Genomic DNA, 13285 nt, shown 5'->3' on the forward strand with positions numbered 1-13285 from the left:
CCCAACACTGGTGGACAGCAGTCATCAGTCAAGCACATACTTCTTGGCACAAAGAAGGCAACGGTACCACCTGCGATCCTTGCTTGTAAACTGGCTGCTGGAATTTTTAAGTGACTCCACTAATCACAAAGTAACATAAAGAAAAAAGATGAAAAAATTCCTGCGCACTAGAAAGGGTATATAGAACACTTTTCTTTAGGGTGTTAAAAATCTTTTAAAAAACCTGTATAATGAGTTAAAGAAATATATAGGTGAACTTATTTCCTTGTCCACAAGAAATATTCACATTAAAAAATATACCCCATGTGTCGTTGTCTTCACAAAGGGATATATACCATACGTCTCATTTCTTGCAATAAAACAATAGGGGAAAGTCTCGTGATGTGAAAAATATATGTATAAAATACAATCAAAGTCCGAAAAACAGTCTGTTGTTTATCTGGTATCCTCCTTGTTGTAGCAAGTCGTTCCCACCATATATGACTCCTTATCTGGCTCCTCAGTATAGGTGCATGAAAAACAAATAATAAGGAATCATGGTGCAGACTTCTATACAAATTTATTCAAAGACACAATTTTTTACAGTTAAAATGCGTACCAGAAAGGACCTTCCAGGAAGGCACAGTAAAAAGCAAATAAGGGTATTTGTTGAGCTCCCCCTTATAGAGCTGTACCTTCACCAGGTCCTAGGCAGCAAGAACACCAACGCGTTTCAACCGGGCAGGTCTTTTTCAAGGTGTAAATGGTATGAGGATAACCAGATTTTTATAGCTAAACAGCTAGAACACACCCACTTCCTGTTACAGAGGGGGTGTGGTTAGTCGTTTTGGAGTTACAAATTTCTTTGGGATAATACAGACAAATCATAGATAATCCTTAGTGCATGGTGGAGTTAATAGGTTTTATAACTCTCTTTTTATATTAAAAAGTGCGAGTAATACATTAAACACATAAAATCACGATTGTTTTATTATTATTTCCTGTTTGCGTTCCAGCCTTTGGAACGCAACGCGTCATTTCCGGTTCCGCCGGAAATGACGCGTATGAACCAAGATCGCGGTCTGGTTATAATGGTGTCAGTCCGCATGGATCTTCTTTCCGCCGGAAATGGCTTTTCATGCATGGCGGGGGACGGTCTGTGGTGGTGCGTTCCACGTAGCTGGAACGCATCACACAACTTCCGGTTTAGCCTAAACTCGTAGTTCCATCGAATCAAAAACGGTGTGAATGTTTTTAACTTAATAGGTGACAAGGTACCACATCGGCCCCGTTTACTGGAGTTACTAATGGGTTCCTAAAAAAAGATTAAAGTTGCGGTGCGTTCCACAAGGATGGAACGCATCCCGCAACTTCCGGTTTTACCGGAAATGACCGTTTTAACTGAGATGAAGGTGCTGGATAATAAATGCAGTGATACACATGATTAAATTTTTTGCATATGGATCAAATAACAATTGTTCAGTGATTAGTTCAGATAATGAGATCCTCTTTGTTTTTTAGTGTTAGTGGGGACACTTCAATTGCCCACCCACATTTTCACAAATATTAAAAAATGAGTGATAAAACATAAGTCGTTTCTAAAAAAGACCATAAAAAGAATTTTTTGGAATTTAGCAGTTAACAGTCCAACATCCATCCAAAGAAAACGGAAAGCATAATTAATACAGATAAATTATGTTCAAAAAACCTTAAAACATGTGGGGGTTTTTAAGAAAACACAAATGTGATCTGTTTAAATGAACTGGGCAATTAATGGGTTTGGGGTGGATGGTGGGTGAAGAATTGGGTTAATTGGGTTTTACAGGAACCATTTGAGTTCGAATTCGGCATTTAAGCCCCACGGTTCTAAGGTTTTAACCTCATGTATTGCCCTCATTTCTGCCTTCGCTAAGAAGGTTTCTTTACCTTTGGTTCTCCAGTGGCCATCTACTTTTTTTATCCCTATAATGCTCTTAATACTGGAGAGAGAACAGTTATGTTTTAAGGAGAAATGTTGGGAAACAGAGTGGTTGGGAAAACCTTTTTTAATATTTCTTAGATGTTCGGCCCATCTTTCTCTGAGTTTTCTAGAGGTTTTCCCTATATATTGGAGTCCACAAATGCATTCTATCAGATAGATGCAGTTTGGGCTGTTGCAAGTGATGAATTCATTAATCTTAAATGTTTTTTTGGTCGAATTGGAGATGTAATCAGTTATTTTGGTGGGTTGGTTAGTGTGTGAAATACACACGATACATGAACCACATCTGTGGAAGCCTTTAGTCTTGATTTTTCCTGTCCTTTTCTCAGGTATAGCACTTTTGACCAGTTTATTTTTTAGGTTAGGTGCTTTTCTATATACGAATCTTGGTTCCGATGGTATGATGTCTTTAAGGATGGGATCTTGTTTCAGTATATACCAGTTTTTTCTCATGATGTGTTCAATCGTTCTGTATTTATTGTTAAAGGTTGTGATGAAAGGTATTTTTGGTTTTTCCTCCTGTTTGGTTTTATCCTTATATTGTAAGAGGGACTGTTGAGATGTTTCTCCAAACTCCTCGATAGCCTTATCAATGGGAGATTTGTCATATCCTTTAACCAGGAGTTTTTCTTTCATAACTTCAATCTGATCCGTGAACACTTCTTTCTTTGTGCAATTTCTACGTATTCTTTGTATTTGTCCTTTGGGAATGTTTTTGAGCCATTGAGGGTGATGGTGACTGGTTACAGGAATATAAGAGTTACTGTCAGTGGGTTTGGTGAAGTTCCGTGTGATCAGTGATTCTCCTTCTTTGTAGATGGTGAGATCGAGGAAATTCACTTCCGTGATACTGATGTTATAAGTTAATTGAATGTTGTATGGGTTTATGTTGAGCGATCTGCAGAATTCTTCCAGACTTTCTTTGTCTCCTGTCCAAACAAAGAGGATATCGTCTATAAAACGAATCCATAGGGAGATATTCTCCTTCCATGGGTTGTTGTGCCAGATTACTTGGTCCTCCCACCAACCCATAAAAAGGTTTGCGTAAGACGGGGCAAATTTAGTGCCCATGGCAGTGCCCTTTTTTTGTATGTAGTATTGATTGTTGTACCAGAAGAAATTATTTTCCAGGATGAAGGAAATAGATTCTTTAATAAATTCCAGTTTTTTTTCATTCACAATCTCATTGTTCTTCCTCAAAAAGTATTCGACTGCTGTAATTCCTACCTGGTGATCTATGATCGTGTAGAGAGACGAAACATCTGCAGTTACTAGTAGATGTTGATCAGTGACTTTTACTCTCTTTAGCTGGTTGATGGTGTCGATAGTATCTTTAATATATGAGGGAATTTTGAGTACTTCTGGCTGGAGATGGGCATCTATAAATTGGGACAAATTGGATGACAAAGAATCTGTGCCTGCAATTATGGGGCGTCCTGGGGGATTTATCAAATCCTTGTGTATTTTAGGAAGAATGTATATGACAGGTAGTACCGGGTGTTCTCTTATGAGGTATTTCCTCTCTGAATCCGTAATGGTTCCATTTTCTTCATATTTATTCACCATGGAAATAAGATTTTTCTCAATCCGGTCCGTGGGATTACTTCTTAGGAGGCCATATGTTGTCCGGTCTTCCAGTTGCCTCAAAATCTCTTGATTGTATTTGCAGGTGTCCATAATCACAACCCCTCCTCCCTTGTCTGCTGGTTTGAGGGTGATGTTTTCATTTTTTTCAAGGTTCGTTATGGCTTCTTTTTCTTCCTTAGAGATGTTATGATTGAATGATTTCCTTTCATTAATCTGGTCTACTTCCGCGCAGACAATTCTGTTAAATGATTCTACAAAACAACCCCGACTGAAAGTGGGGTTAAATGTAGATTTGGGTTTAAAGGTTGAAATATCCCCATTTTGCGCTACTTTTTGACCAGCAAAATACTTTTTCAAAGTTAAATTCCTGACAAATTTTTGAATATCTACATACGTGTCAAACTTATTCAGTTTATTCACTGGAGCAAACTTCAGACCTTTCTGTAGAATGGTTCTTTCATTATCCTTTAGTTCATGTTGACTAACAAATAATAAGGAATCATGGTGCAGACTTCTATACAAATTTATTCAAAGACACAATTTTTTACAGTTAAAATGCGTACCAGAAAGGACCTTCCAGGAAGGCACAGTAAAAAGCAAATAAGGGTATTTGTTGAGCTCCCCCTTATAGAGCTGTACCTTCACCAGGTCCTAGGCAGCAAGAACACCAACGCGTTTCAACCGGGCAGGTCTTTTTCAAGGTGTAAATGGTATGAGGATAACCAGATTTTTATAGCTAAACAGCTAGAACACACCCACTTCCTGTTACAGAGGGGGTGTGGTTAGTCGTTTTGGAGTTACAAATTTCTTTGGGATAATACAGACAAATCATAGATAATCCTTAGTGCATGGTGGAGTTAATAGGTTTTATAACTCTCTTTTTATATTAAAAAGTGCGAGTAATACATTAAACACATAAAATCACGATTGTTTTATTATTATTTCCTGTTTGCGTTCCAGCCTTTGGAACGCAACGCGTCATTTCCGGTTCCGCCGGAAATGACGCGTATGAACAACAAATAGGTTCGATAGGTTTAACACTCTCAACAGGGAAGATTTTTTAGAGCAGAGTCAAAGGAAAAGAAACAGATGGAGATAAAGAAAAGAACACATAGAGGAAAAAGAGGAAATGGAAAATCCAAAAAAATGAATAAAGAAACTAACCCTACATCTACAAGCATGGAAAACCACTCCGTAAAGATCTTCAACCTGAGTCAACATGAACTAAAGGATAATGAAAGAACCATTCTACAGAAAGGTCTGAAGTTTGCTCCAGTGAATAAACTGAATAAGTTTGACACGTATGTAGATATTCAAAAATTTGTCAGGAATTTAACTTTGAAAAAGTATTTTGCTGGTCAAAAAGTAGCGCAAAATGGGGATATTTCAACCTTTAAACCCAAATCTACATTTAACCCCACTTTCAGTCGGGGTTGTTTTGTAGAATCATTTAACAGAATTGTCTGCGCGGAAGTAGACCAGATTAATGAAAGGAAATCATTCAATCATAACATCTCTAAGGAAGAAAAAGAAGCCATAACGAACCTTGAAAAAAATGAAAACATCACCCTCAAACCAGCAGACAAGGGAGGAGGGGTTGTGATTATGGACACCTGCAAATACAATCAAGAGATTTTGAGGCAACTGGAAGACCGGACAACATATGGCCTCCTAAGAAGTAATCCCACGGACCGGATTGAGAAAAATCTTATTTCCATGGTGAATAAATATGAAGAAAATGGAACCATTACGGATTCAGAGAGGAAATACCTCATAAGAGAACACCCGGTACTACCTGTCATATACATTCTTCCTAAAATACACAAGGATTTGATAAATCCCCCAGGACGCCCCATAATTGCAGGCACAGATTCTTTGTCATCCAATTTGTCCCAATTTATAGATGCCCATCTCCAGCCAGAAGTACTCAAGATTCCCTCATATATTAAAGATACTATCGACACCATCAACCAGCTAAAGAGAGTAAAAGTCACTGATCAACATCTACTAGTAACTGCAGATGTTTCGTCTCTCTACACGATCATAGATCACCAGGTAGGAATTACAGCAGTCGAATACTTTTTGAGGAAGAACAATGAGATTGTGAATGAAAAAAAACTGGAATTTATTAAAGAATCTATTTCCTTCATCCTGGAAAATAATTTCTTCTGGTACAACAATCAATACTACATACAAAAAAAGGGCACTGCCATGGGCACTAAATTTGCCCCGTCTTACGCAAACCTTTTTATGGGTTGGTGGGAGGACCAAGTAATCTGGCACAACAACCCATGGAAGGAGAATATCTCCCTATGGATTCGTTTTATAGACGATATCCTCTTTGTTTGGACAGGAGACAAAGAAAGTCTGGAAGAATTCTGCAGATCGCTCAACATAAACCCATACAACATTCAATTAACTTATAACATCAGTATCACGGAAGTGAATTTCCTCGATCTCACCATCTACAAAGAAGGAGAATCACTGATCACACGGAACTTCACCAAACCCACTGACAGTAACTCTTATATTCCTGTAACCAGTCACCATCACCCTCAATGGCTCAAAAACATTCCCAAAGGACAAATACAAAGAATACGTAGAAATTGCACAAAGAAAGAAGTGTTCACGGATCAGATTGAAGTTATGAAAGAAAAACTCCTGGTTAAAGGATATGACAAATCTCCCATTGATAAGGCTATCGAGGAGTTTGGAGAAACATCTCAACAGTCCCTCTTACAATATAAGGATAAAACCAAACAGGAGGAAAAACCAAAAATACCTTTCATCACAACCTTTAACAATAAATACAGAACGATTGAACACATCATGAGAAAAAACTGGTATATACTGAAACAAGATCCCATCCTTAAAGACATCATACCATCGGAACCAAGATTCGTATATAGAAAAGCACCTAACCTAAAAAATAAACTTGTCAAAAGTGCTATACCTGAGAAAAGGACAGGAAGAATCAAGACTAAAGGCTTCCACAGATGTGGTTCATGTATCGTGTGTATTTCACACACTAACCAACCCACCAAAATAACTGATTACATCTCCAATTCGACCAAAAAAACATTTAAGATTAATGAATTCATCACTTGCAACAGCCCAAACTGCATCTATCTGATAGAATGCATTTGTGGACTCCAATATATAGGGAAAACCTCTAGAAAACTCAGAGAAAGATGGGCCGAACATCTAAGAAATATTAAAAAAGGTTTTCCCAACCACTCTGTTTCCCAACATTTCTCCTTAAAACATAACTGTTCTCCCTCCAGTATTAAGAGCATTATAGGGATAAAAAAAGTAGATGGCCACTGGAGAACCAAAGGTAAAGAAACCTTCTTAGCGAAGGCAGAAATGAGGGCAATACATGAGGTTAAAACCTTAGAACCGTGGGGCTTAAATGCCGAATTCGAACTCAAATGGTTCCTGTAAAACCCAATTAACCCAATTCTTCACCCACCATCCACCCCAAACCCATTAATTGCCCAGTTCATTTAAACAGATCACATTTGTGTTTTCTTAAAAACCCCCACATGTTTTAAGGTTTTTTGAACATAATTTATCTGTATTAATTATGCTTTCCGTTTTCTTTGGATGGATGTTGGACTGTTAACTGCTAAATTCCAAAAAATTCTTTTTATGGTCTTTTTTAGAAACGACTTATGTTTTATCACTCATTTTTTAATATTTGTGAAAATGTGGGTGGGCAATTGAAGTGTCCCCACTAACACTAAAAAACAAAGAGGATCTCATTATCTGAACTAATCACTGAACAATTGTTATTTGATCCATATGCAAAAAATTTAATCATGTGTATCACTGCATTTATTATCCAGCACCTTCATCTCAGTTAAAACGGTCATTTCCGGTAAAACCGGAAGTTGCGGGATGCGTTCCATCCTTGTGGAACGCACCGCAACTTTAATCTTTTTTTAGGAACCCATTAGTAACTCCAGTAAACGGGGCCGATGTGGTACCTTGTCACCTATTAAGTTAAAAACATTCACACCGTTTTTGATTCGATGGAACTACGAGTTTAGGCTAAACCGGAAGTTGTGTGATGCGTTCCAGCTACGTGGAACGCACCACCACAGACCGTCCCCCGCCATGCATGAAAAGCCATTTCCGGCGGAAAGAAGATCCATGCGGACTGACACCATTATAACCAGACCGCGATCTTGGTTCATACGCGTCATTTCCGGCGGAACCGGAAATGACGCGTTGCGTTCCAAAGGCTGGAACGCAAACAGGAAATAATAATAAAACAATCGTGATTTTATGTGTTTAATGTATTACTCGCACTTTTTAATATAAAAAGAGAGTTATAAAACCTATTAACTCCACCATGCACTAAGGATTATCTATGATTTGTCTGTATTATCCCAAAGAAATTTGTAACTCCAAAACGACTAACCACACCCCCTCTGTAACAGGAAGTGGGTGTGTTCTAGCTGTTTAGCTATAAAAATCTGGTTATCCTCATACCATTTACACCTTGAAAAAGACCTGCCCGGTTGAAACGCGTTGGTGTTCTTGCTGCCTAGGACCTGGTGAAGGTACAGCTCTATAAGGGGGAGCTCAACAAATACCCTTATTTGCTTTTTACTGTGCCTTCCTGGAAGGTCCTTTCTGGTACGCATTTTAACTGTAAAAAATTGTGTCTTTGAATAAATTTGTATAGAAGTCTGCACCATGATTCCTTATTATTTGTTTTTCATGCACCTATACTGAGGAGCCAGATAAGGAGTCATATATGGTGGGAACGACTTGCTACAACAAGGAGGATACCAGATAAACAACAGACTGTTTTTCGGACTTTGATTGTATTTTATACATATATTTTTCACATCACGAGACTTTCCCCTATTGTTTTATTGCAAGAAATGAGACGTATGGTATATATCCCTTTGTGAAGACAACGACACATGGGGTATATTTTTTAATGTGAATATTTCTTGTGGACAAGGAAATAAGTTCACCTATATATTTCTTTAACTCATTATACAGGTTTTTTAAAAGATTTTTAACACCCTAAAGAAAAGTGTTCTATATACCCTTTCTAGTGCGCAGGAATATTTTCATCTTTTTTCTTTACATACTTCTTGGCAGCCTCTTCAAAGAGAAGGTGGAAGCAGCACCTACATTCCAGGCATAGTGAAGTTAACCAATCAACTGTAGTATTGGGGCTATAAACTGAAGGTTAGCCTGATGGGTACATTTTGCCTCATGAAGGATGTGAGATCTGCAGGAGCAGGAGGCTAAGCTCAGACAAGGCAGGGTTAAAGGGTCTTCTGTAGAGAGGGAAGGTCCAGACAGTAGACGTTTGAGGTGATGACTTGGAAGAACAAAAGTCAGTGATTCGGAAAGGTGCAGCAACTACTGAAGTCTCGGCAGCCCTGCTCCTGCTGCCTGGGATGAGAGACTGTACAGTAGACCTGTTGCAGCCCACCCATGGGTGATTTGTTACACACAGGAGACACCATGCAGCAGCAGAAGCAGCCGTGAGAAATCATAGTAAGTGCTGCTGGGAGTAGTTCAGTGAGTGCTGGGGTGGATGACCTCGGGTGGTGGCGTTACTGGGTAGGGGAGCTGTCAGTGCAATGAGGAGAAATGCATCTAGAGTACAGTATGTGCATACTGACACTCAGCAATATTAGAGTGCAGCATCATTGTTTTCCACCCCATCATGTCACTGTAGCAGCCTCATGTACATAAGGGTCTCAGACAGCTCAGGACAGGCTGGGACTTATGGTTCCACAGAAACTGCAGAGTCATGTGTTACATATTTATTTATGATTTTACACATTTAGACTATATATATATATATATATATATATATATATTTGTTATTATTATTAACCAGATTAATGCCTTCAGTGTATCACAACGCATCTGTATACTTACATTGAATATGGTGGTAATTAATGAAAACTATAGCAGCAATTTAAGTGCATGATCTTGCAGTGATTTCTTATTCTAGGCCATTCCAAGACACTGAAATATGTTGACGAAATTCTGATGTAGCCATGTGACCTGTGTCTCTCTGCTCCTGATCTTTCTCCCTCTGCCTCTGGTCTCTCTCTTTCTTTCTCTCTCTCTCTCTCTCTCACAACCTGGCCTCTCTCTGTCACACGTTACTCACTAATAAAGTAAAACCACACCCCTCCCCAAGTCAGCCACGCCCCTTTTTTCCAGGGATACTGGGAGTTTTTTTTTTGTGTGTTTGATTTTGTTTTTTTGTGGTTTTTTTTTTTTGGGGGGGGCGGTTCTTCATCTTGCCCTGGCTGCCAAAGGCCCTAGTTATGCCCCTGATCATCCATGTACAGCATAAAAGGGCAGCCCTGATGAAGGCACATTTTTCCTGTGTACACTGCAGGCAGGGGATATAAAGGGGGAGGTGTTTCAGACCTAAAGAAGAAAATTACAAAAAGTGTCTAACTGCCGCCTCGCCCCTCTATAGCCCATCATCCGTGTCCCCCATAGGATGGGAGAGAGAATGGATTACTACATGTGCTGCACTCTGACAATGTCACTTACTAGAATAGGGCAGGCGGCGCTGATCTCCCTCCAGATCTCTGATGATGGTGTAGTTGTGGGTCCTCAGGGACAGGTAGAGCACGTCTTTGTCAGTGTGATTCCAGAACCTTATCATTCCATAGAGGTCTCTCATCTTGTCCTCAGATGTTCTCTTGTTGATCAAATCATAGTACTGTTCCTGTGTCAGGAGTTTCTGTTCCAGTAGATCATCTAGGACTGGATCTATCACAGTTATACTTCTTATCAGAGCTCCCCGGTATCTGTCCACAAAGTGATCACCTGCAGAGACAGAATTATACAGACATATGATGTATCCTGTACTACTACCTCTCATACAGTTCCCTGCCCCAATCTTCTGTCTAGGAGACCAGGCCTGTGTCATTTATTAATCTTTGTAGAGTACACGCTGTGATTAAGGCTTATTACATAGTAAGGAAATGAGCTGAAAGCCACGTGTAGGAATCCTGCTGGTATGGCTCCTCGGACCTGGAGACTGCGGTCTACACGGAGGGTGATTTTGGGATTGGGAACAGGATATGCATCAGAGGGTCAACATATTGATAAGATTTATATTTGTAGCTGTGTCAGTGATGTGTATGTTAGATTATGTTACAGTGTGTTTCAATCTGTTATATAATTTACTGAGCCACACCGTACGTAAATGTGTATTACTGTCTCTTATGCTCTGGATTTTGTGTGAGAGAACCCCCATTTCCTAGTTTTAAGGTTTTGTTGGCTGATCAGAGTGAGGAAATTAAGGAAAAACTTCATAGCAAAAGGATACAAGGAGAAAGATCTTTTGGAACACATTCGAAAAATTGGAAAGAAACAAACTGATAAAACACAAAGACAAAGGGCCAAATGTATAGAGTGAGAGTTTCAGAAATGATTGCCACTTTAAAAAAAAACTGCAAAACCTTACCAAATCTCTCACTTTCTGAAACTCTCACTCTATTACATTTGGCACAAAAAGACAAATAACTCAGAAAATCAGGTTCATTACCCAATTTAAGAGTAGTCACTATCAAATAGAGAAAATATTAACTGACCACTGGCACGTATTAAACCTGGACAAAGACATAAAACAATGGATTCTCGATAAACTAAAAATGATTTACACACACGCTAAGAATATTAAACAGGAATTAGTGAGAAGTTTCATACCGCCAAACGAATCAACAGAAAAAACAAACACCAAAGGCTACCACTACTGCCTAGATTGTAAGGCCTGAAAAAATCAAGGCCAAGCATCCAGAAAACCATCTGCATGTTTAGGCCAAACAAAACAGGAAAGGAATACAAAATCAAAAACCACATTACATGTGGCACAGAGGTGGGTACTACCTATTGCAGTGTCTGTGTGGACTGCAATATGTCGGCCAAAGTAATATAAAAATCAGAATGTCAGAACACATATAGAATATAGAGAAAGGACTAACCACCCACAGTGTTTCCAATCATTTCCTACAAGTCCATGGAAAAAACCCTGCGGGATTACAATTCTTAGCCATACAAAGGATCAAACAAAATTGGAGAAGAGGAGATCAAGTAAAAGAATTGAAAATAACTGAATCTAGATGGATCTACGAGCTCCAAACATTGGAGCCAAACGGACTAAATATGAACTTTGAGCTAACCCCTTGTTTTATGAATAAATTGCCTTTTTAAAAGCCCATTTACATCCAGTGGACACACATTTAAAAAAAAAAAAAAAAATTCTTTATTTTGCACATAACGTATATACTCCCTATCTATACACAACACAAAACATATTTTATCCTAAACAATTGTGGCATCTGCATTATAACCTTTTTTTTCTTATTTTTATAAAAGATAAATAAATAAAGACTTTGGATACCCAAAGAGGAAATGTTTATGAGGTTTTCCATGTGATTCCCTCTTTTTTACCATAACGTCCGGTCAGGACTTCTTGTTTTATCAATAAGGTTTTGAGTATAAATATACAGTACGAACTTTCCAAACACAACCATCTTTGAAAAAGTACGTATAACCCCACGAAATGCGTTGGAAGGCCGCAGGAGGGACATCCACCATCAACACAGCTACCCAGATAACAGCCGCATCACCCGCCGGGGCCGAGTGGAGTGACGTCACAAGCCAGTGACTGTTGCGCTGGGTCGTCTGAGGCCGACATTTTTTTAGGTGCTCTGCAGCTGTTGTTTCCACTGACTGGGTTACCAGCTGTAACATTTTCTCCTCTGTCCCCTTATTAGAGGCCAACAAATTTGCTATAGTGCGAAAAACTTCCTCCATTTTTACTTCTGGACGTGTATGCAAGAATTTAGGTTCCTTTAATTATGGACAGTGAGAAGCCAGTGTTCTCTAACAACAAATATATACATGTACGGAGTAAGCGTCTATAACTTGTCAAACACTGTTCCCTCTTCCAGCAATGCGACAGTTAACAGAGTTTAGCACAGCATATCTCTTGTACCATATTAAAAAAAGAAAGTGCTGTATTTTCCCCATTTCAGCAATGCAGTGGCTAACCAGCTTCAGCAGCACATGAATTAAGCACCGAGCCCATAGCATGGTGAGCGCAGTGAACCCGCAAGGGGATTGTGGCGCTCACACCTCAGTGCCCCCCCCGGCCGGCATTATGCTGCTGGGATCCCGAGGTCAGTATCCTGACCACTGGGATACCCAGCGGCGGTAATGCATACCCAACCCGTATATACTGCTGCACCTTTATATAACTACTGGAAACTACTGAGGAGGAAAGGGATCTAGGCGTCCTGTATTTAAGGTGACATAAAGGATAAATATAGCAATAATGGCACTATACTGGGAACTACTGAGGAGGAAAGGGATCTAGGAGTCACTATTTCAGGTGACATAAAGGATAAATATAGTATTAATGGCACTATACTGGAAACTACTGAGGAGGAAAGGGATCTAGGAGTCACTATTTCAGGTGACATAAAGGATAAATATAGTAATAATGGCACTATACTGGGAACTACTGAGGAGGAAAGGGATCTAGGAGTCACTATTTCAGGTGACATAAAGGATAAATATAGTAATAATGGCACTATACTGGGAACTACTGAGGAGGAAAGGGATCTTGGAGTCACTATTTCAGGTGACATAAAGGATAAATATAGTAATAATGGCACTATACTGGGAGCTACTGAGGAGGAAAGGGATCTAGGAGTCACTATCTCAGGT

The 13285-nt window shown here is 39.2% G+C and overlaps 1 protein-coding gene across 3 annotated transcripts in view; it reads right to left on the reverse strand.

Moving 5' to 3' along the window:
* Window positions 1-13285, reverse strand: part of LOC134945751 (uncharacterized) — a 708129-nt gene that overhangs the window by 455370 nt on the left and 239474 nt on the right. For all 3 annotated transcript variants that reach the window (XM_063935217.1, XM_063935218.1, XM_063935219.1), the window contains one exon: window positions 10097-10375. In XM_063935217.1, the coding sequence (XP_063791287.1) occupies window positions 10097-10375 (279 nt within the window). The remainder of the gene's footprint in view (window positions 1-10096; window positions 10376-13285) is intronic.

Source organism: Pseudophryne corroboree, chromosome 7, assembly GCF_028390025.1.
Source record: "Pseudophryne corroboree isolate aPseCor3 chromosome 7, aPseCor3.hap2, whole genome shotgun sequence".
In the NCBI taxonomy this organism is placed as follows: domain Eukaryota; kingdom Metazoa; phylum Chordata; class Amphibia; order Anura; family Myobatrachidae; genus Pseudophryne; species Pseudophryne corroboree.